The sequence below is a fragment of the Leguminivora glycinivorella genome, chromosome 18 (genome assembly GCF_023078275.1).
Source record: "Leguminivora glycinivorella isolate SPB_JAAS2020 chromosome 18, LegGlyc_1.1, whole genome shotgun sequence".
Lineage (NCBI taxonomy): Eukaryota > Metazoa > Arthropoda > Insecta > Lepidoptera > Tortricidae > Leguminivora > Leguminivora glycinivorella.
The window spans coordinates 17,432,173-17,457,752 of record NC_062988.1 but is presented as its reverse complement, the minus strand read 5'-3'; the positions used below and the strand labels follow the sequence as shown (position 1 = coordinate 17,457,752).

The 25,580-nt window shown below is 35.9% G+C and overlaps 1 protein-coding gene across 2 annotated transcripts; it reads left to right on the top strand.

Moving 5' to 3' along the window:
• Positions 1-104: 104 nt before the first annotated feature.
• On the top strand, positions 105-25,136 carry LOC125236034. 2 transcript variants are annotated; one of them, XM_048142720.1, is made up of 11 exons: positions 105-244; positions 1,454-1,608; positions 8,395-8,537; positions 9,902-10,011; positions 10,571-10,730; positions 12,451-12,652; positions 13,093-13,257; positions 16,574-16,683; positions 17,243-17,406; positions 22,237-22,408; positions 24,259-25,136. In XM_048142720.1, exons 2-11 carry the CDS (start codon positions 1,465-1,467, stop codon positions 24,590-24,592), a joined length of 1,704 nt encoding a protein of 567 aa, XP_047998677.1. In that variant the 5' UTR covers positions 105-244; positions 1,454-1,464; the 3' UTR covers positions 24,593-25,136. The 2 variants fall into 2 exon arrangements, with proteins under 2 accessions (XP_047998677.1, XP_047998678.1); XM_048142721.1 differs by lacking the exon at positions 105-244 and adding an exon at positions 1,341-1,357.
• The last annotated feature ends 444 nt before the right edge of the window (positions 25,137-25,580 follow it).

Here is a 25,580-nt window from a genome sequence, read left to right as displayed (position 1 = left end):
GGACTTAACAGAAGAGCGATAGGAGACCTACGAAACGCTTACGGCTCAGCCACGACATTGGTCTAAGTGCGACAGCGGCGAGCGGCGGCCATACATTGAAGCGAGACACAGCGATGGGACTTTTCATTCGCACGTATGGCTGCCGCTCGCCGCCGCTGTCGCGCTTTAGACCAATGTCGTGGCTGGGCCGTTACGAATCATAAGCGAATAGTGCTGTAATGTTGCACGTTGGCTAGGTACCCAGGTACGTACGTAAGAGTTGTTTTGTAATGTTATTTTCTCATTTTACGCCTTTTGTTATATCAAAAAGGTTCCCTGAAAGTAAATTTAGGGTTCTAAATAATTGTAGGTACGAGTAAATTCATATTTGTACAGTTGCTTTTGTGTAGGTAACTCCATTGAATACATACAATATTCAGTGATTTCTTTTGTTGGCCGGATTGTGTATTTTTGAGTGCTTCAAACCCTTATTATTTCACTTGAGTGCACAGAAAATGTTAAATTGCTTTAGCTTTCACATACGTAATATTTTTTTTGTTAGTGATTTTTTGATGTTTATATTGTACACTCGATAAATAAACGAATCATATTGTTTATTTCATTAATTTAGATTTAAATAGGCACTCACAGCTGAATAAATTTATTTATTATATTATGTTCAATTCACGACCATTTATTAAAATCTGAATACGCCTGATTAAGCAAGAAAGCTTTTTCTAGCGCTTTTGCCAAATATTAAAATAATACTTGAGCATTTCTTTTTTTTTGCCACTTTTATGAAGTGTGATATTTTTGGAAAAAATACGCTATTTCTACTCAGAATTACTAGCTTTTTCAATCCTAGTAGTTAAAAAAATTGTCCCATACGATTTTTTCTTATTTTGTTACCATTTTCCGTACATGATGTATGGGGTAACAAAAGAGGAAAGTAACAAAAATGTATGGAAATTCTGGGACACTGTTTGTCTCCCAGTGAGATTGAAAGTACTCGTGATTCTGAGTACAATTGACCTAAAATTCCCTAAAACAATCAAAATGTTTTTATTGGCAAAAAAAAAAGTAATGCTCACTTAGACTTAAAATATCTACTACTTATAGGTACACATTTTTACGGTTTTCCTCGTATAACGTGTTTTATAAGGTGACTGTACTTACAGTTCCATCAATTTATCTAAAAATCCTTATAATCCTATCCCAGACCTTACAATACACGTGCAATAAATCTGTGTTCACTCAAAATATTGCTACAAACAAAATCGTATTTGTTATTATCTATCCTTATCAGGTCAGGTTCATTCAATACATACACGCACATTGATCCAAATACTCAGTATCAAACAAAATATCACACTGACCAGTCCATACTGTTCACTAAAATAAAACATAAGAAACTATAAGCGATATTACTTAAAGTGCAAAATATATTGAGCGCTGCCATTTCTTTTTTTTTCAGACGAATAAATCATGGCGTCATGGTTCGGCCGTCCAAGTGTTGAAGTGTACAATGATATTCATGTAAACTTTTTACCATTGAATTATGCTTATGTGTTTTTGAACACGACGTTGGATCACATTGGAGTGTACAGTGTTAGTGAGGATTGTTATAAAGTAAGTATTTTGAGGTTATGTTTTGTAAGATTGTGCAACAGCTGTTTTTATTGGATTTTACGAAAGAATGAGACCGAAATATTAGACTGTCAGAATAAAAGTAGTGATTTAAAGGTATTTTAGTAGGTAATATAATATCAGTAATATGTCAAAAAAACTTTAAAAAATATGTTTATATAAAAATGTAACACTAATCTATATTTACATGAACATATTTACATAATTATATTTGAAACTAAGACTAAACTTAAAAGCTAGCTAATGTCTAAAATAGGCCCTAACAGCCTCAGCATTACGATACAGCGAGGAAATGTCGCCAGTATCCTTGGTACAATGCCTCAAGGGCCTATTTTAGACATTAGCTAGCTTTTAAGCATAATATAATGTGCAGTATTTTTCAATATTAATTGTACTCACGTAAAAATGTAATGGTGCAAAACTTTATAAGCAACATTTTACAACTTGAAATAGTACATTACGATACAAGTGCGTAAAAAAGGAAGTTCGAAACGAGTGGCGATAAATTAAAACACGACCGAAGGCAGTGTTTTAAATCGACACGAGTTACGAATTTCCTTTTCGCACGTGTATCGTACGACGTTTTTCAGTACAGATGAGCCTCCGAAGTTTCGACCTGGCATATAATGAACCAGTGCGTAAAAAAAACACCATCTGTACTAAAAAAAAGTTTTTGTTAGGTTATCGAAACTTGTTTTAAAAAATGGTTAATCTTTACTTGTTTTTATTTACTCCAGCAATAACTTTCATAAATTTATCATATCACGAAATGTTATTTAACCGCAAACAAATATTTTTATTTGCCCAACGATGACTCTCTTTGTTTACCCAAAATCACCGAACCGTGAACACAGAAGTCACATTGGAAATATTTATTTACAATGCATGGAAATAAAACTACAAAAAATATAAATGAATGTATACCATTCGTGTCGGGCAAAGAGGATCGAGTATTATACAGAGTTACTGTCAAAGTAAAATGTGTAATCACCTAATCATAGTGAATAGACTGCCATCTCTCGACACAAGCTTAAAACTCAAACCTCAGTTTTGACAATTTGGCCCATATTGTTAGCTTGATATTGTGTTAAAATGTCAAATATTAATATTAGCGCCATCTAGCCGAGCGTTCCACATACGGGTATTTAAGCGATCTGCGCGGCCAAAATTATTTTTGGTAGAAATGACTTCTAATGGGTATTATTATATAAAATAAAATATACTAAGTGTCAAAAACAGTTTATTGATATTAAAAAACATTAGACATAGAAATAGACAAAGACATCCTTTGCTCGTAAAGAGATATTGCGGGTCACAATTTACATAGGTGCTTATTAGTAGGTTAAATACATTTGTATATCGTTTTATTCCCCATTTTTGTTCCCCAAAGGTTTAATGCCATCTAGGCCACCGTTCCTTTTTCTCTAGGGCTTTGGGGTACGTTTTTTTCTTAGACTTTATCCGTCTATACGGAGTTACATATGTCTTTGGTATCGGGGAAAAAAACAAATAAAAACTGTCATGTACTAAATTCTTGCTGTCATTTAAAAATACAAAAAAGTAAATGGAGACCTATACCACAACCTCGGATACTGGCGATCAAATATATGAAAGGGGCACGTTCCTAGCACACAGTCTAAGCTCGTGTAGGTGAACGCGTACTATGCTTGTATGAGTGAAATATGACAGGTCGACTGTTCGCGTTTTTGACAGGTGCTAACTGTGAGGTAACCGAGAGGGGGTGGGCGGCACTTTCAGCGGGGAGCGGGAGTGGCCATACTGTACGATAGTACTCTTTATTATACTGTACCTATACTGATTTAAGGTTTTGACATAACCTGAAAATTGCAATTTTGCAAAATGATGACCGAAAGTTCCTATAAACAATTTTAAAAATAGCATTAAATATTTAGAACTTTTAGAAGTTATCCATAAAACCAACATATAATAAGTTTAGTAGTTTATCTTAGCTGGGTACAAAGGTATATACCTATAGTTCAATTTATTCTAGCTAAAACAAATTCAAATATTTACTATACATAGACAAAACAAATAACCAATTAACTTGTAAAGTGTTACCGTCGTTACCGATAACAATCGAGGCCAGTTCTGATATGTGTCAATAAAAATGATCCAGAAGCGTGACCTTAAGATGATAGGCATGATGCAGTTCACACTATGGTCACTGAGGGTCGCACTGAGGTCATGCTTTAAGTACCTACATATTTTTATAGTCGGTACATACGGCGCTATATTACCGCACTAATGTTTAAATGGCTATTTGTACTGTAAAACTATGCGCGGATCCAGGGGGGGGGGAACATGTGGGTCTCGTTTAGATATAAAAGCAGATTGTAAGAAATCTCTGACTTCTTGTCATTTTGACGTGGTTGTATTGTAGCGTGGACTAAGGTTCCAATTGGTTGACTGTACAAACTGACTAAAAAAAACTAACTTTATATTATATTGAACTTGACATTGAATTTTGTGATAAATAAATGAATAATAATGTAAATGTCTTAGTAAAGATGTTAAAGGGGCTCTGTTTAGTACCTACACACTGGTTGATTCTTTCCATTTTATTCAAGATATGTAAAATTTCCTTTCTCTGTGAAATATTTGCTGGGCCTTGAAATTACATTTATCCAAAGATATAAAAACATATCCCATAATTCCCACATATAAATATAAATACCTACGTTTATATACTCTGAGAAAAAATACAACCAGTTTTCATGTTCGTTCAACAAGTTTTTTAGTTAAGCTATTTTAACCAAAAAACCTACGTGCTCTTTGGTTCAAACAACAAGCTACTTGTCATTTGAATCGGCAATATATTTGAATCAACAAGTCGATTTTATAATATAATAAAAACAACCTGACACATATTGTTTTAAACATACGTTTGGCTGATTCAAACGAATAAACCGCAACAAGTCGAACTTGTTAAATTCACAATCCAAATTTCTCTCAGTGTACTTTGTAAAGCTAAAAAACGAAGTGTAGCCAAGAGTCTAGCCTTTTATAAATATAATCTGGGTAAAATCTCCCCGTTTTCGCTACTCAGCCTCATCAATATAAACCGTTGCTTGCAAAATGAACTATGTTCGCACCCTCGAAGTGCGTTAGATTACAGATGATTTATCTAACAGACGAAGCATGCAAATAAACAAAATAGATTCTTAAGACTTCCTCGCACAGCGTATAAGCATTGGGTACCGATACAGTACAAATGTCGCTAGTAGGTCGTTTCGTGGTCGTTTATGGATCTTCATAGCGATTAGTTCCGTTTTTTTAAATATTGTTAGTTAAGTTTTTTCAGTTCTCAATGCTCTATAAAGTTTCAAGTTTACTCTTATTTTTAAAACAAAATAATTATGTATTGTGTAATAATCGTGTAAGTTTAAATCCGTGTTTTACTTTACTCTTCTTACATACGTGTAACACATATGCGCTGAATTGCACTAGATCGATCGATGTTACAAATTAGTCTCGTATTTTTTCGATCTCTTTCCTTTTTTTAACCCCCGACGCAAAACTCCCGAACGGATGAACCGATTCTGATTTAGTTTTTTTTGTCTGAAAGCTGAGTTAGTCGGGAGTTATCTTAGCCATGTTTCATGAAAATCGGTCCACTAGGTCGCGGTCGGGGGTTTTTTCAAAATTTTAATTTTGTGTACAGCGGAGTCTGTATGTTTTAGTCTGTGGTGGCGTGTCGTACCGCTGAATGTAATTCGGTTGTTATAAATATTACACCGGTGGTTTTTCACATTACGCGATCCGATATCGATCGGAAGGATTTCAAAGGCAACTAAATTAAATTACCACAAAATTAATTTTTTTAACAAACCCACGACATACTGAACCCATTTTCATGAAACATGGTTAAGAACACTCCCTACTAACTCAGCTTTAAAAAAAAAACTAAATCTAAATCAGTTCATCCGTTCGGGAGCTACGATGCCACAGACAGACACACACACTAGACAGACAGGTACGTCAAACTTATAACTCCCCGTCGTTTTTGCGTCGGGGGTTAAAAATCAAAGATATCGGTCCTACATCCGGTAGCGGATCGGATAATGTGAAAACGCACTTAAGTTTGACTAAGGAGAAAATGTGATCATGATTGTTATTGTTTAAACATATATTTTTACCGTAATTTATGAAAAGTGTAAGAAAAATATTGGGAATCCGTTTCAGTATATTTTGTATCGAGTTCCGGTTAGGAAAATAGGTTTTTTACAGTACATTTAGATACCTCCTAAGTTGACTGAGCCAAGTGCAAAATCACGATAGGAAAGTCGTTCAAATGCACAAAAAACCTACAACGGAACATAACATCCGTATTTGTCCACGTAATTACATACAATATGCGATATTTTTTTAACGAAATCTTTAGAACTCTCAAATCATTAGAACATTAGCAAAAATTAATAAACAACTCCAAAACGTAATGCAAAAAACACTTAATTTATTATGCTCCCCAAAGAACAGCAATATTAAACCAATTGTTTTGTATATTGTATTGTATTGTAATAAAGTCAAAATTTGAATTGAGTTTCCAATGATTATGCGTTGTGGGACAACTTCCCTTAATCTCCTGCCCCCTTGTCACCCTACAAATCAGAACAGGAAAATATCTGCCGCAGTGTGGTGAAACAGCGTATCTGAAGTTATAGTGTTTTATGTTATCTTTTTTTCATGGGAGGCAAACGAGCAGACAGGTCGCCTGATGGTATGCGATCACTGTTGCCCATGGACACACATATTTTAATTTTAACTGTAAATAATGTGGTAGGTTATGCTATGAAATTTTACCTATTAAAACCGAGAATTAATTGGTGTAGGTATACTAAACCATAGCTTTATTTTGCGTCTATACCGTACCACAAACGGAAATATGAATGCTGAATATCATCTTAGTGACAGTTTAATAAAAAAGACAGTAGAGTTATTCTTTTTTTCAAAGTAGAGTAGTATATCGGGTCACAATTGTAGGCAAAACTGTGTTTCAAGAGCAATATATAAAAAAGCTGTACTGCTGTTCTGAGATACATCATTTTGTTATGCGGGAGATTAAGCGTTCACTCTGATCGAGAGGCAGCGTTAATCCGACAGCATCGCGGATTGCCTCTATCGGTTCTTATTGCTAATTCTTTAAACAAGAAAATAGGGTTTTTGATTAGGCACATCATATTTTGAATTTTAAAACGAAATATTTCTTCTATTATTTAAATACATTTCTTATACTTAAGCAAAATGTCTTTTATTGCGAGAAATATCTATATTGTTTTTTTTCATACACTCTATTTTGTTATGACAGTTCGCTAATTATCGAGTGGCAGTGTTAAGACAGTAGAGTTAAAATTTAATATGTTAAATTTTTTTTGTAAATGGAAATCCGTGATCTCTGCCTACCCCTCTGGGAAATAGGCGTGATTGTATGTACGTATGTTAGATTTTTTTCTCAAAAAAACATACTAAGTAAAAATGTAATATTTTTAGTTATAGCATTTTGTTAAGGTGTGTGAAATTGAGCGTTCACTCTGATCGAGTGGCAGCGTTAATCCGACAGCATCGCGGATTGGCTCCATCGGTTCTTATTGCCAATTCTTTAAACGAAGTATTTGCTTTGTTCCTTCTACTTCCTTGGTAATTTGATAAGTTGGTTTTTATCAATTTTGGAGTTGGGATTTGTTGGTTTTTGTGTTAAATAGAAAATTTGCCTGTCTAAATTGCTGAACCAAAGATTTCCTTTGGTAGGATTGGTCCTTAGGGCCCAAGGACGGATTTTAGAAGTGGGGCCACCGTGATTTTTGATGTTAGTTTTTTGAGGTTTTGGTAGCTTCTGCTCTGGAGGAAAATAGGGTCTCAATCTATATAGAGGCATTCATTATGCTACTATTCCAAGTTTGGTACCATATTTGTATGACTTAAGGATGTCAAATACATTATAGGACTCATATGTGCACGAGACAGGTGTTAAACTACGTAGAATAAAAAAGAAATAAGTAAAGATTACAGTATTTATTTTAAAAAAATCTAACACAAAAAATCTAAAAAATTGGCACGATGATTCCTAGTATCCTAGCCCTCGTCTTCCAATACCTCTAAATCCAATTCTATATCATCTTCGATGAGTGATTCGCGGTGCATTACATCTGTAACAAAAAATAAAACAATGATTATCCAAAAAAGTTAAAACAAACCAGCAAGCAAACTAAAAGCGAAAGTTATTCAAACACTAATATACCTAGAATTATCGCAGTTGCCATTACAGGTCTTGCATAGGAGTGTGATACTGTAATCTTTACTTATTTATTTCTTATTCTACGTAGTTTAACATCTGTCCCATGCACATATGAGTCCTATAATGTATTTGACATCCTTAAGTCATACAAATATGGTACCAAACTTGGAATAGTAGCATAATTAATGCCTCTATATAGATTGAGACCCTATTTTCCTCCAGAGCAGAAGCTACCAAAATCTCAAAAAACTAACATCTAAAATCACGGTGGCCCCACTTCTTAAATCCATCCTTAGGCCCTAAGGACCAATCCCACTAAAGGAAATCTTTGGTTCAGCAATAGCCGTATAATTCACCCTACAGATAATGCAACTATATTGTTGCTCAAAACAAATTACATAAAGCACAGAGAATACAATATGTGTATAAGGCGAACTTATCCCTGGGATCTCTACCAGCTAACCTTTATTTCCAGATAAGCAGCTTTATTTCCTAATTAAATGTTATTTTTCCAGTGCCCATATAAACGTCAGGAGAGTGAATACAATGCACACGGATCAGACAAGACAGCTGTTTATAAAGTGTATACGGGAGAACAGACCAAATGGAGGATTCTTAACAATGAATATTATAATTTTATACAGACGGACTATGTCAGGTAATATTTTATGCTATAACGGGCGTAGCACACTAGTTCGATAAACTTTTTCTACTCGTCGACTGTAATCTGTCAATTAGGACACCACAGACTAAACTATAAGTGCTAGCTTTTCAGTGTTGGATACTCTATGGCAGTTCCGACTCAACTATAATAATCTCATTATAGTTGACTTTATTTAACTGTAATAATTTCAAAAATAGAACTTCATACAATTTCTATACTAATTTGCGATACCTGGCAAATTTTTCTGCATCTGAAACACATTTTTTTTAATCTGTCGCGTTATCGGCCAATCAGAGACGGTTATTACAAACGATTGGTTGCTAGGTAATTCGATGTTGATACAACGGTGAACGACGCTATTAACATTAATTTTAACTTGCATGAATGATGATATTTCCGTCCATTGATGATGAAGATGATGACTCGTAGAAAAAGTATTGTATACAATAGTGGTATAATTAAGCTTTTCACTCTCCTACCGTACTATTAGGCCACTCAGCAAGCTTCTTGGCCTAAACATGGTACTCGACTGAAAAGCTTTGTATTATATCAACATTGTATAAAATACTATTATCGCGTCGGTGCATCCCTATCGCACTTACCGAATCGCTTCACCGAATGGCCTCATCGGAAGACCAGCGCTGGAAGTCGCCAGCAACATGCTGAGATGAGACCATTTCGTGGCACTTTTCTCTGTTAGCCTTTTGTGTGGATGTATGATTACTTGTTTGTGTGTCGGTAATTTTTGTGTAAGTATATTATATTGTTATCGTCGTTGTTAAGTGCTTACGAATAAAAATATTTCTATTCTATTCTATACTTACAAAAAAACAGTTCTAAAAGGACGCCCTGACTTTATATAGTTTATCATGCGACTATACTTGCCTGCCTGGTTGTACAGTCAACCAATTGGAACCCTAGGCCACTCTCCAAACCATGTCAAAATGACAAGCAGTAAGAGATTTCTTACAATCTGATTTATAACGTCACTGTGACATAGTTCTACAGGGTTCCAATTGGTTGACTTTACTTATTGATTACAATATAGTTGTGTCTAATTGATTGCGCGACCATCGTTCGCCTGGCTTTATTCCATTAAATGGTAGTAGTATGAAGTACAAAGGCAAACTTAGCCCTGTAAGGGATCCCTTCCAACTAAAGTCTGAGAGGCGTGAAATGTATGGGGTCCAATACATTCCACGACTCTTCTCTTTCCGAACAAACTTTACAGATGGTTTCTCTTTTCTCAGTATATTTTGTGATTTCGTGATTAAAAATTTATACATTTGTAATGAAACTTCCCTTATATCTAATCATTATAATTATATTACAACACATCTTTCTTCAATTGTTTGCAGCGGCCTGATGTGTGACATGAAACCTACTCTGGCAGAGTATGGCGTCTACAGATTGGACGTCGGGAAATGTGTAATGGAAACAGAAGTTCCTCCAGTCAACATTTATTTGCGTTAGTATTTTAGTATTGATAAGAAATCAAGAGCTACACGAGCTTATTCCACCATCCCTATTCTACCATCGGACTCTGAGACGCACGGCCGGTTTCCATCCTAACTTGGTAGATATTCCGTGAATTCGCACGAAGCGCTTTGCGTCTTCTTTTCTTATGCGCACTGCTAAGGAGTGAAATTCCTTGCCGGCGGCTATATTTCCGAGCTCATATAACCCGGCAACCTTCAAATCAAGGGTGAGAACATGCATCTTATGGGCGAGCTCACTCCATCGTCTTTACCTTTGGCTAGTCTGTGGCCAAGAGTATGCCCATTTATAATAAATATAATAATAAAAAAAGATATTTATTATTTAACTTCCTACTAGGCGAATTTAGATTTAGAGGTTTTATACCCGACTAGTCATATCGTGTGTTTTAAAAAAATAATTAAACCAAAACTGTTAAAAAAAATATAAATAAACAAAACTTCTTTTAGCCCTAATGCTCCACTTACCCTACGAAATTACCCTACCTTACCTCAGCGTAAAACTAAAAATGATATCGTTATTTTTTTCAGCTCTACTGCTCTTCAGTCTAATCATACTAAGCGCCATAACAGCCTTAGGCCTCGTAAAGTTATTCCTAAATCGGAACAAAAAGCGACATAATGAAGGATTAAACTCGACTGCGGGAAGAGATAACTCAGATATAACGCCCAGCCTTCATTTCCTAAGGGGGTAAGTGCGTAGTAAAAAAGGGGTAACGGAGTCATGGGTGATTTTAACCAGCAAAGTCTGTATCGTTTAAATGATATTTTTGAAGAGATTATTTACACGTTTTGAAGAATTTCAAGTAAACGTTTAAGTTATTTTGTAAGATGTCCAATAATATTTATTAACCCCTGACGCAAAAACGACGGGGTGTTATAAGTTTGACGTGTCTGTCTGTCTGTCTGTCTGTTTGTCTGTCTGTGTGTGTGTCTGTCTGTGGCATCGTAGCTCCCGAACGGATGAACCTATTTAGATTTAGTTTTTTTTTGTCTGAAAGCTGAGTAAGTCGGGAGTGTTCTTAGCCATGTTTCATGAAAATCGGTCTACTATGTCGCGGTCGGGGTTTTTTTCATAATTTTAATTTTTCTGGTTAGGTTATTTATTTGTGGTAGACCTGTAAAACAACAGCCGTGTCACATTCACAAGTGCTGCTTTGATGGTATTCTTCTACGGGTACCTTCTAGTAATTTCTTATCTATTTTATTATTATCTATAAAAAAAGTTTCTAAAAGAAATTTGGCATCTCAAACGGCATGCATTTGCCTAAGTCCGACTCCAGTCACCTAATAATGACCTACTTTGAGCACATCAAGGACTTCTTTAATTCGATTGTGACCAAGCCAATCGGTCAGTAAATTGCTAATTAAAACCACCCGTGACTCCAGCAGGATACTCTCGTATTTATTACTTTTTCCGTAACACGAGGCCCGTTGAGAAATTTTATTAGCCCTTTAACTTTTCGTCAAGGGTCGTCCAAGGCGTTGAATAATGATAATTTGGATGCTTAGCTAATTAAAACCTCGAATAAAAGAAGGTTAATGTTATACGTGTTTGTTTTCATTAAATCTGTCAATGAGGAGGCACACTCAAAGGTTATGACAGATGGCACCACCTTATTAGTGCAACGACCGGTCTGGCCTAGCGGGTAGTGACCCTGCCTGCTAAGCCGCGGTCCCGGGTTCGAATCCCGGTAAGGGCATTTATTTGTATCATGAGCACAGATATTTGTTACTGCGGCATGGATGTTTTCTATGTATATATGTATTTGTATATTATATATATCGTTGCTGAGTACCCACAATACAAGCCTTCTTGAGCTTAATGTGGGGGCTCAGTCAATCTGTGTAAAAAAATATCCTATAATATTTATTTATTTATTTTTATTTATTAGTCCATTGCACAGATAAAGAATTTCATAGAAGATGACATTTTGTTTCTCTCTCTCACAATGAATGACACTGACATCTGACATGTCTAGGCACTTGCACAGGCGCCGCCTGACGGGATAAAATGTCAGTGTGCATCCTCATTACGAAGCTACATCATTTCAATGGTACCTAGATTGTGTACGTGTTAAATGATGTACCTAAAACTAGATAATAATATCAGTGTTACGCAGTCTTGACAAATCTATCTGAAAAATATCATAACTATTAGTAGAAAGTTTTCCGGCCTTAAACAATAAAATCAGAACGAGTGTGGACAATAGCTAAATTGTATGTAACTCAATTGCACACATTCTGATTTTTTTAGATTATGAATTCTTGATTTACTTGATTCAGATTGTATAAGGCCCGCCTAAGACCTAAATCTATCTTAGACTCTGTCTTCAGTTTCCATCAGGTGTTTCGAAAGTTCTGACGTCACTTTTATCAGCTAATAATTAACCAATTGTATGATTTTTCAGATTTCTACTCATCTTAATAATATACGTAACAACCGGCGGGGGTGGATACCCAATCTTCAGTAAGAACTATGGCGGACTGACGGTAGCAAACTCTCTGTTATTTGCATATATATTCTCTGTTGGACTAAAAATACCGGTAATGGTTGAAGAGGATATGAGGAAAGGGTTGTCGAAGTACGCTATGCTTGGCATATTTTTTTTGGTAAGTGAATAAGATAGAGCACACAGGTAAGTTAGCAATATTCTTTTTAGTTTTGATTGATAGCTGTTGCAAACGGTGTTTTGAAAGTCAAACATCGATTAAGTTTAAGGAATCGTCCCACTTTGTCGCTTACCATAAGGACAATATTTGCTTTTATCTTTGTACGAGTAACCGGTTACAACGTCCTTACGGTAAGCAACAAAGTCGAACGTTTTACTGAAAAATTACACTTTTAGTTTATCAGTGCACAAGCGAAACTATCAAAGTCGTTGCAAACTTAGTTTAGACTGACTCTTGTTGTTGATTGTAGATGCATCTGTTGCAGTTTTACAATTTGATCAGTATTGATAATTTGCTTACCTTCTTGTCTTGTTTGCCATTTATATTATACTTATCATGTGCATAACAAATCAAAAATTATGTGTAATATTTTGTTACAGAGATCGATTGTGCTCCTTTTCATCGGAACTGCTATAAGTGCCGCCGCGCCCCGCTCACATTATCTAGCCGTTCAACTATGGGCACCTTTACCCTGCATAGCTATATCCTACTTTGTAGTTGCTACCGTTTACCTGATCAGTGTGAATAAGCAGGGCAAAACCAAGGTTAGTAAAAACTTGACGATATACTTAGTAGACCACGATCACGAGAAAGGTATTACGAAGCAACGTCGAAGGAAGTAACGGGAGAGGAAAAGGTGGATGGACTCTGTGAAAGATGATATTAAACGGAAACAAGTGAATGATGAGATGACGGGCGATAGAGAGGTATGGATGAGAAGGACATGCTGCGCCTACCCCAAATGACTGGGACAAGGGCAGGTGAATGATAATATAGTAGCTTTTTAAGGGCATATATCTTTGCCCTGCATAGCTGTATCCTACCCCTATTGCTTGTATAGTCTGTTATAGACATGAAGGCCATTGATGGTTGCTACAGTTTACCTGATTAGTGGATAAAACCAAAGTTAGTGAAATACAAAGTGATTGTTGTGATTTATAGCTTTCATATTTATTGTCACTGTGATAAAGTACGGAGTGCTAAAGAAATTAAATTTCAATGTCTGTCCGCTTGTCATAATTTTACGAATGCGCTATTCGTATTTAGCTGGTGCGCAACAATTTTTATGAGTTGGCTCGCATAAAGTGCGCTTACGCAAATCTATAATCGAAATTTCGCTTTCTGGGTTTTTATGGCTCGATTTATGTATGTCATCGGCTAGTCTGTGATCAAGAGTAAGCCCATTCATACAAAAAAAATGCTTAACATACATACTAGGGTGTTTCATTTTTCCAAAATTTTGATTTATCTTTGACTTTGCTTTTCTTCTTGTTTCTACACCTATACAGAGCCCATATACCAAAAATCAGGGAAATCGGACAATATTTAGAGGTCGCACACTGTGGCAACTTTTGTCTGAAGAAGTTAGTATGGGCGCAGGAAAGGCTAGAAACAAAACTTATGTAACTTTTTGTAGTAGGTGGTTTAAAAGTGATTATAATGAAAAGTTTTTATATTGAAGCAAGTTCTTTTAAAAAAATTACTAGTTGACGTGGCATTTAGTTTCTAGGCAAGGTTCCTTATGGTATTTTTTTGGACGCTCGACTTCCTTCTAAGGAACAAGTTTTATTGGTTTTTTGTCCTGTTTTTGGCATGAAGCAGTGGTCTCTCGGCCCTCTCGGGGCACTGATAACAGGATAGGTGGATGATATCAAGCGGCACATTGGCTATCGCCAGGTCCGCCATGGACTGGCTCGGCAAAATATGGAGAATATTCATCACAAATGCCACTAAAATGCGACTTGTCAGGGCATTAGTATCTCCCAATTTTCCCATTTTTTTTACGGTGCTGAGACGTGGACTTCAAGGGAAAAGAAGATAGATTTCCTAGAAATGTGGTGCTGCAGAAGAAAGCTAAGAGTATCCTGGACAAGGTTCAGATGCGATGGACCAGCCAAGTCAAGGCTGCACTTAGTGGCCCACTCTACGAATGCGTAAGGAATATCGATGCATTGTTAAGCTTGCTACCACCCCCCCTGATGTGACGACCACGACCACTCTGCCAAGAGTGTGACGACAAAGAAGAAAACAAGATCGTTCTTTGACTTAAGTATATTGACCGGGATATAGACTATACTTACCTTTTTGATTTTTGTCTTCGAACTATTTAATGTCCAGGATGTTAGCGATTATTGTAGCCCTAACACCAGACTTGGTCGATAGTCTAACAATACTATATCATACCGCAAAGAAGAGTAAGTATACCTTATTATAGTAAGTATATATTTAATAATAAAAATTAACGCTCCAGTCAAAGATGAAGAGCAAAACGGTTCTCGCTGAAAGTCGTCGAACATCACAGAAAATGCGTTACTACTTGCGAGCAAAAGATAAGGTTGCGGCTTACACATGTAAGCTAAATGATGATGATGACTTATTTTATCAAGAATGGATGTTACAACTGTTGTATTTTAAGTTTAATAAGTTTACTTTTACTTTCAAATAAGTTACAACTAATCTATTATTTTATTTGAAAATAAAATTGAGTAACATTACTTTTTAGCGACTTTTGTTTCAAACTGTTCATCCAGTGCGACCTCTAAACAACGTCCAAATCACTTGAAATTTGGTATATAGGCGTTTAAGATAAGCTAGAACCGAAAGCCGAGCGAAGTCAGAAAAAATATCACAATTTTATTTTTCCCATACAAATATGAAACACCCTAATACATACATAGAATGCGCTTAAAAACCTAACCATTACCGATCGATACCCTTCTTGCGAATCTTTACAAAAATTTGGCAGCTGATAAAATTTTACAAAAGTTTTTTAATGACCGGTCTGGCTTAGTGGATAGTGACTCTGCCTGCTAAGACGGTGGTCCTGGGTTCGAACACGGTTCGAATCCCGGTAAAGACATTTTGAATTCATGTGATGAGCACAAAATATTTGTACCGGTGTCGTAGTTTTCTATGCGTATTTGTATAATTATTATAATAAATAAATAAATATTGGGGATACCTTACACAGATCAACTTAGCCCCAAACTAAGTAAAGCTTGTACTATGGGTGCTAAGCGACGATATACATACTTAAATAGATAAATACATACTTATATACATAGAAAACATCCATGACTCAAGAACAAATATTCTGTGCTCATCACACAAATAAATGCCCGTCGGGATTCGAACCCAGGACCGCGGCTCAGCAGGCAGAGTCACTACCGACTGAGCCAGACCGGTCGTCTATTATGTAGGTAATTAGGTATATCGTTCTTTAAATTTCTAGAACTTACGGTGGAGCTTAGTCAATATTTGTAGTTGAAGCGTCTCATTGATGCTACGGGTGACCAGAGGACTGGTTCATTTCTTGCGCAGCGAATAAGCATCGCGATCCAGCGCGGCAATGCTTATATTATATTTATTTAGGATCACCAACAGACAGTACATCATTCAAACATTTTTAAACCTTCATTAATTTAAAGTTAGATGTTTGCCCAATTATAGGTAATCACATCATGCACCAGTATCTTTGGACAAACATATGTACAGTAGTAGGACTTTTGGACTTGAACTATTAGTATAATTAAATTTAGTAAACATAAACAAAAACAAGAATACAATAATAACATACTTTAGAAATTGGATTCCTTTACACTTTTCGTTCGAAAAGCGGTGGGACGGATTTCAAGTAAGATTAAATAAAAAAAAAATAACATCCTACCAGCCTTGCTGGGCACCCGGCGACGAGCTTGCTCCTGTTTTTTATTTGTAATTTTTTTCATATATCTATTTTGTTAGATTAAGTTCTTTTTATGTTTTTTTTATACACATGTACCAATCTATGAATGAACCTTTTTTTATCTTTGTAAGGATGTACTATAATACTTTTTTTTATTCGATCAATCATTATTTCAGAACACTTTTGGAACAGCCGGGACACTCTTTTGGAGCTGGTTTCTGGGGACATTCCTTTTAACCATCATGATAGTTTCAATCTACGTCTTCTACTATACCGAGTGTAAACAGTGAGTTTGATGCAACGTCATTTTATCGTTAATTTTAATAACTAAAGGTTAAACTATTTAGTGAAAAGAATCACTATCACTACATAGTATAAAACAAAACAACTTCCCGCTGTCTGTCTGTCCCTGTGCATGCTTAGGTTTGAAAACTACGGAACGGCGAAGGCCGGATTCAAATCGGCGTCTTTAGCAATCCGGGCTAACGCCACGAACCCCTAGGCCATCCCGTCGCTCGCATGCACTTTTTCCGTTGTGTAAATGCGCCTTTAAATAATAGGTTGATGTATTAAGATTTGCAAACACAAACCATTACCACATGTTTTCTGGAGATTTAATAAGTAAATTATTTAATGCATTTATTCAATTTAAAGTATAAAATGGGTACAAATTAGCCTACAAATAAAATGAAATTAAATTTAAATCCTAAAACTAAAAAACTTACGACGTATTGGTATTGGAAGAGGACGAACGCAACCCCTGGTAAAGGCTTGATATCTCGCCGCGTTACCGCGTTGTATGGCAATGGACAGCCTGTTAATAAATAAAAATTATAACATTTTAGATATGCAGTATTTGACCCACGAAGAACCTCCTGGATGGCTCAGGGCAACAACTGCCAGGAAGACGACGTTTTTAGCGAAGTGTTCAACAAAATCATGCTCCAAGTGAATAGGGATGAACCTTTCTATGTTGACTATTACTATGCCTTCACTGAAGGGTTGCTTGGTAAGTTATTTGTTTGTGATTCGTCATCGTTTTCTTGTAGTACATATGACATACATTTTCAAAATATTTTTAGAAGTCTACATAAACCCTGGACCTGATTCTACTTGCATTAACGAAGACGTTTGCTTGCCCTGCTTGCTGCCGACGGCCTTTGCGTTGAACCCCGGACCTGATTACAATTTTTAAGCCCATTGAATTGGGAAAACGTGGATAGGTACTAGCGATTTTGTAAGAGCTAGTTCATCTAATTTGCCAAAATGTGGAACAGCGACAAACACAATGCCTGTGAAGAAGAAATTGATGAAAGATGCAGAGATATTTTGGACAGAGAATGTGTATCCCATTAATTTTGAAAAGTGCAACTACATGTTAATGAGTGTAATAAACATAAATTTGTCTTGATCTATATTTAACATTATTACTCATTTTAGCACCCATAAGTACGTTTTCACATTATTCGATCCAATACCGGATGTTGGACCGATATCCCATACATTACAGGCGTCGTCTTGGATTTTTTCCATTGAAATCCTTCCGACATCCGATATCGGATCGGGTAATGTGAAAACAGGCTAACTCCTAGTAGTGATTCATAAGCGCACCTGCCTACAGATGAGAACTAGAGAAGGACCTGTGCCCTAAACAAATAACTTTAGATTGTTGGTTTATTGTCTGCTTTAAGTAGTTAGTGCTCAAAAAGGAAATGAGTTTGCGATGTGACGCCTACTGCTTTTCACATCACCCATTCAGAAAGGGTACTTTTCGGCCCTGTTAGGAGGGAATTAAGTGACACTTTTCTGTTCAATAACTTTGTCTGGCCTGTATAAAATATTAACGCCACGGAAAGTGTTTGCACATAAGTAATATTGTGTATAAAAAAATTGTGTCGATTAAGTGCATAATATTTTTACAACAGACCTGATTCATATTTTGGTATTTGCTTATATGATGTGAAAAAAAAAAGTGTCAAATGGTAGCAATAGTAGATTGTGCAACAAGGGAGAAAAATGAGATATATATCTTGAGTGTGCCTTTAAGCCAGTAGCTTGATTATGGTAGCAGAAGTTTGTAATACAACCGTACTAGTATCCAGTAAAAATGACACAGCGTAATTTTTCTCATGTGATTGTATTGTATCATTAGTTATGTTAGTAGGACGCTTAGAGACCTTATACACCTCTAAGATTTTTGTTTTCATTATATAGCGTAGTTATATAAAATTTATTTAAAGTATGATAGTACACTGACCCTTAGAGACCTTTACATCTCTAAGTCACGTTGAGCATGTAATTAGTTATGTATAGCTATACTAGGCATTGTTGCCCTCTTTAATGTCACCTACAAGCTTAATGTTGTGTCTCACTGTGTCGATTTTTCTTTTGTCAATTTGCTGTTAGCTTGAACATGTCATGCTCGCTTAAAAGTCTTTGCTTACGGTGGCGTGTTGATCGGATCGCCACCTTCCCGAATGGAGGTTGAGGGAGGCGATGGCTGAGATACGCGTCATACTCGTGAACGGGTGCTGTTTGTGGAGACTGGTCTGTTCAAGCTTACCTGGGCCACATGTTTTGTTAGATTATTTAACTTTACTTTTGAGCGGATTGCGAGACACTACATTCGGTTCTTGTAAGAATTAAACTTAAGTAAGTAATGTCTTAAGGATGACACTAGAGACCATTACGTTGTCGTTTAATTTAGTTAATTTTAGCTTTTGGACACTTAGAGACTTTATACATCTCTGAGATTTTGATTATATTTTATTTTAAAATAGATTCCTTACTTTAATGACCTTGTTGTCGTTTGATTAAGTTAATGTTAGTTTTTTGGACACTTAGAGACCTTATACATCTCTGAGATTTTGATTATATTTTTAAACTTAATTTGTAAACTTGATTTGTTCTTTAATGATTGACAACTAGAGACTTGTACATCTCTTGAAATGTGTAATTTAGCTGTTCATTTTCTGTATTTTTTTTTGTATTATTTGACAAAGGTTTTTACTTTTAAATATTTTAATTTTATAAAATTTGACTCTTGGAGACGCTATACATCTCCATGGATTATTTGATTAAGTATAATATTTTTACTTGTAATATTCAGTCTTTTACAACTATTGAAGTATTATAGATTTCTTTTATCTTTGTATCTGTTTGCACTTTCTTTATGTATTGATTATAGTTAGTAATAATATGACATTTAGAGACTTTATACATCTCTAATTCTATATCAGTGTATAGCTACTTTGCTTATGATTAATATTTTTTTAGTTAATATTTCTATTTTCCCGCTATATTGTATAGATGGCGCTAATCGCTGACGTCAGATTTGGTTGCGTTCACGACTAAAAAAATTTTGTCAACGTTCCGTTTTTCCGATTTTATTATAGATTTTAATGTTTTAAAAATGTTTATTTATTTATACTGTTGCATTTTGTTAACGTATTCTAAATTTTATTTTCCTTTGTAATGTGTATACTTTCCGTGGTATCATTCGTTATGGCCCTGACGGAAGATCAGCGTTGGCCACCCAGGCTAACACCATGCTGAGTCGGGACCATATTCATGGCAACTATGTGTACTTACTTACCTTTTGTGATGTTATGTGTGTAAATAATTCTCTGTTGTTGATCTGTATTTGTGTGTGTCTTTTATGTATTATTTTGCCATGAATAAAAATATTTCTATTTCTATTTCTATTAATTTCATTTGTTTAACTTTAATGAATACTCTGTAATGTTGACATGTAAAAGTGCCCCCGTGGCCTATTTGCTGAATAAATGATTTTGCATTTTTGTATTTTAGTGTAGCAAGGTATTCTTAAATTTAATCCTGAGCGTAGTGCGGGATTCAAGTGTTAAGACACAAGGTGGAATTAAATTTGCTACACATATTAACATCAACTTTTAGGAAATTTATATATAATGATATGTTATATGAACATAAAAATGGTATGTTATGTAACCATGTAAAAAAAATGTGTCCTTGAAGGGAAAAGTATCACTTTGGTCCCTAATAGCAAAGAGGAAAAGTGCCTCTTTGCACCCTCCTCGCAGTGCAGGGAAGAAAATAACCCTTTCTTTTTGAATCCCAGTCACTACACGCAGTATTCAATTACATATAGAATACTTCACTTCGTTCACAATTCAATTTATATCCTCGCTATAAATATGCAATTTTGCTCCCTCGTAACACAATCTACTATAGTGCTGTTAATCATGCTTTAACAGTATGGAGGGCCATAGAAGAATATGGAAAGCCATAGCCGACTGAATTTGATAGTAACTTGACAGTAACTCGACACACATGACACACACCTACAACTCAGAAGTAAAATAAAACAACATAATAAAATAAATCAATTGTATTTTATTATAGGACATTGCAAATTATAAAAAAAATGTATTTTTCCTATTGGTCTATCCAAAAAATACACATTTTATAAAATGCCACCGTGTCAGATATTTATGGCTTTCTTTTTTATGATATTATTGCCAGCGTGTAACTGCATTTTAAGGTTGGTAAACAAGACACGGTATCTTACACTCAGGTGGTCTTCACAGCAAAATCGCACTCTGGTTGGGCAGTTCCTGCCAACCTATTGACACCAACTTTCCTTCAGCTCCTTTCTTAATATGAACAATTTTAAATCTGGGTTTTTCTGGTTGGTTTTAGAACAAGTTGGTATAAAGCATGTTTTGGGATCCTTATATCGTGTTTATGTACTTGTATTCATTATAACAAATAGTGTCCGGAACTTAAAAGCGATGATCGTCCTTATATCAAGCAAAATCAGAAGTCAGGGAGGCAAAACGGATCGTAAACAGTTCAGCAGGATCAGGTCCAGTGTTTAAAAGCAAACATCTTCGTTAATGCAAGCAGAATCAGGTCCAGAGGTTAAAATCAAAGGTCGTCGTTTTAAGCCAGTAAAATCAACGTCCGGGGTTCGAGAGCGAAGGTAGTCGTAGAAGGAGGCAAAATCAGAGGCCAGGGAGAGAAAATGAGTCGAAAACAGTAATAAATAGTTCACCAAATAAGGTTATGAATTCTCCGAGAAAAATGTCAAGCTGACAATCAACTGTCAGTGTCTGTGGCCTGCACAGATTCAAAAAGGATTTTTTTTAAAGACTAAGACAAATCTCATAACAGCCGAAGTGGGTCGTACGCGCAGTCAAGCAACACGTTTTTATTTTTATAAAATGTATGGTGCTACCAAAAAATCTGTAACTTTTTTCTGTAATTAGAAATGGTTATTCCTAGCACCAGAAAAAATATCAGCCACTTTTAAAATTATCAGACAACCCCATTTCCGTATTTTTTAAATATTAGTTTTAAATTCATATAATACAGCTAGAAAGTATTCCACATTACACAACTATAGTTACGCGCTGAAATATGTAGACTTATATAGTTTCTACCAGGGAAACGATTTTAAGAGCATGATGTTTTTTTCAATTGAAAACCTTTTTAGTCCGATGTTACACTCAAATCCACATAAAATTGGCGTATTTTTAAACGCTCAACTAAATAAACATTTTGTGAAAGTAGGTAAATTGTTATTTTATACTTAGCTCCGCTGGTATTTAGTCTTTTTAACAGTTTCATATTTTAGTTTTTTAGTTTTTATCATACATCGTAAGGAAACCGGACTAATTCCAATAAGGTCTAGTTACCCTTCGGGCTGGAAGGTCAGATGGCAGTCGCTTTCGTAAAACTAGTGCCCACGCCAAATCTTGGAATTAGTTGTCAAAGCGGACCCCAGGCTCCCATGAGCCGTGGCAAAATGCCGAGATAACGCAAGGAGGATGATGATGAACAGTTTCATATTTTCCAGGAATCTTTTCATACATACTCACAGCCCTAGTTGGCCTGAAAGCTGGTGTGATCTACCTTCAACATAACGATCACGGCACCAGAATGAAGCAGTGGTGTTTCTGGACGACCATTTTTGGAGTAACTGGTATCATCCTTGCTGCTATCGCCGGTCCTATAAGTTTTAATCTTTGGTAAGATTTTTTTAACACCATTTGAAATCGTCTGACACGATAATTGTTTTTTTTTTTAGTATGAATAGGTAGACGTTTGACCACGATCACATCTGATGGTAAGTGATGATGCGGTCTATGGTGGATCACGCTTACCTATGAGATACCTATTGACTCTTGCTTTAAAGAGACCTGGATTGTACTCATGTGGAAACACAGACTCAGGCAGAGCATTCCACTCTTTGGCGGTTCGCAAATAAATGTTGAAGCGAAACGCTTAGTACGTATTTTTGGATTATAGTTAAAAATATAAAATCTCTTCAATTTCTATTTTTGAAAGCAATAAGTATCAATATTTCTATGTCCCTACTTCAATTCGAATCTTAGTAACATTTTAACAATGTCTGAAATAGTAGGCAGTATACCTACTAACACTGATACTTACTTTTCAATCCAAAATTTTTAATGTAGACAAGCAAATATTTGGTCCTTCGAACGAGTGGCGATAAATTAAAACACGACTGTTTATCATGAGTTACGAATTTCCTTTTCACGTGTAACTGTTCAGATACAATCGAAGTTTCGACCTGACATATAAAAATACACTAGTTGAAAACTGAAAACTGATTTATTAATATTATACTATTAGAGTCGATTTTTTTTCTTGTAACTTTGTAAGATCAATTTGAACACGACTGTACAAACAACAGGAACAAATTTGCATGCAAAATTTCGTATTAACGCAATAAAAGGTAATTAAATCATGATACGTCCGATATTGCAACACGGCGGTGATAATAGAGGCTAATCAGTGCTCTAATGAATTAATTATTGCTGATACCTCTGTTGATGAATAATAAAACAATTATACGCCTGAAATAGTGGGAGAATTAATTAATATGTATTGTTATTCTGCGGTTGATGAGTATGATACTGGTAGCGGCTGTTTTTTTTTATTTTATAAATGGGCTTACTTCTGGCCACAAACTAGCCAAAGGCAAAGACGTGGCCTACGATGGAGTGAGCTCGCCCAGAAGATGCCTCTTCACTCTTGATTTGAAGGTTGCTGGGTTATATAAGCTCGGAAATATAGCCGCCGGCAAGGAATTCCACTCCTTGGTAGTGCGCATAAGAAAAGAAGAAGCAAAGCGCTTCGTGCGAATTCGCGGAATATCTACCAAGAAAGGATGGAAACCGGCCGTGCGTCTAAAAGTCCGATGGTAGAATGGGGACGGTGGAATAAGCTCCTGTAGCTCTTGAGCACACTCCCCGAAGTGCAAACTGTAAAACACCGACAGACTGGCGACTTTCCGCCGATGGGCCAAAGAATGTAGCTTGGCCGTTAGCTTCTTGTCGCCAATCATCCTCCTGGCTCTGCGCTCCACTGAGTCTAAAGCAGCGAGTTGGTATTTAGCTGAGCCGTCCCACAGGTGGTTGCAATACTCCATACAGGATCGGACTTAAGCTTTGTAGAGTGGCGTTAGAGTGTGAGAAGTTATCCAGGTGTGAAGTATCGCTTCACCTTATTTAGGATGCCCAGCTTAGATATTGAATTAATTAATATTGCTACTTGATACGAAAGTTTCATACATTAATTTGAATAGTACTTTAGGCAGAACATTGGGCTGGGGACATTATAATAATTATAAATCAGTTAGACTAGGTTTCCTGATATGTAGTTCGGTTAGTAACTACCGGGTGTCCCTAAAACCAATATACATCGCAGTATCGGGCGGCCAACAAAGATAAAAAAATAACCACCGTCTGTCTATGTTCCGGTCAACGTATTTAAGGCTCTCGTATTCAGAGGAAACCAGTAAATTTGTAACGTTTGTTTATTATTTTATTCATACGATTTTATTCTGTTTCAGGCCGATATCTTCAATCTTCCTCATCGCCGCTACCACTCTAGTGGTCTACACCACCATCTACCACTTCACCGAGATCCGTAACTCCGCAAGCAGCATTATCAAAACCTGTGGCATTTCCTCCATCGCCACTTTAGCTGGTCATCTTCTCTTCTCTAATACCTTTCCGTTCTACTGGGGCAAGTCTTTGGACACGCATATATTGTATTTGTGCCAGAGTGTGTGGGTTGTGTGTGTATGGATTGTAGTCAGTGTGTGTTGGGTGAAGATGAGGAGATGTTTGGTCACCAGTGCGGTGAGTGACGAGGGGGCGAAATGCGTTGTGCTTGCGTGGTGAAATTACATAATTATTATATATATATTTAATAACCGGGATATCCATAAGAGGCAAACAATTCGAAATGATAATAAATGACACAGTAAATTGTAAAAAAGGCTAAGTAAAGCAACCTTAACCGATCAGCGGGTATTATTGAGCAGCATTATCTTCTCGGATACCTTCCCGTTCTACTGGGGTCGGTCTCTAGACACACATAAGGTTGTATATGTGTCAGAGTGTGTGGGTTGTGTCACTGTGTGTGTGTGTGTGGGTTGTAGTGAGTGTTGTTAGGTCTTCACATAGAAGTTACGGAGATGTTTAGTCGTTAGTGCGGTTAGTAACGAGGGAGCGAAGAGCGTTGTTCTCGCTTGGTGAAGTTACATGGTACTAGTATAGGTATTATATTTAATAAACGCGAAATCCGTAAGCGGTTAAAATGAAAAAAACAATAAAATGTACCACGGGAAACAGGGTGACCTTATGTATGTACCATTAAAAAGAAAATGAATGCTTGGAATATAACATACAGGAATATGCATTATAAATAAATTATTTGATTGTTTATTGTGTTTTAATTTCTGTCTTTAATACCAAAAGCCAGAATTTTCAGTAAAAAATATAAACTAAAATATATTCCAATATAGGTAAATTTAGTTATAAAGGCTCAAATTTAGCACATAATACTCAGGGCACATTCTTCAATAATTGGATTATCACAAAATATCCTGGAAATGAACTAAATACCTAATCCTAGAATAGGTATTTAATTTTAGCTTTTCATATTATTTATCAATAATACAGTAGGTACAAATACTGCGCAGTAACATTACAGGCCTCTAGTCAACTAGGTATTTATTTGTTCCGACTGGTTGTTCATAGTGGCTGAATAATTTTATTAGGTTCCACCCTCAGATACTACAACAAAAAATATAATATGCTTCAAATTACACAATTCCGCTTCCAAATAACCTGTTTTCACGTCCCAGCTAAAGGTATTAAAGGCTCC

Excerpts from the sequence above, each read along its gene's own strand:
- LOC125236034 (XM_048142720.1), top strand. The coding sequence starts at position 1,465 with ATGGCGTCATGGTTCGGCCGTCCAAGTGTTGAAGTGTACAATGATATT. Across the intron at positions 1,609-8,394 it reads TTAGTGAGGATTGTTATAAA|TGCCCATATAAACGTCAGGA; the intron begins GTAAGTATTTTG and ends TTATTTTTCCAG. Across the intron at positions 10,731-12,450 it reads AGCCTTCATTTCCTAAGGGG|ATTTCTACTCATCTTAATAA; the intron begins GTAAGTGCGTAG and ends ATGATTTTTCAG.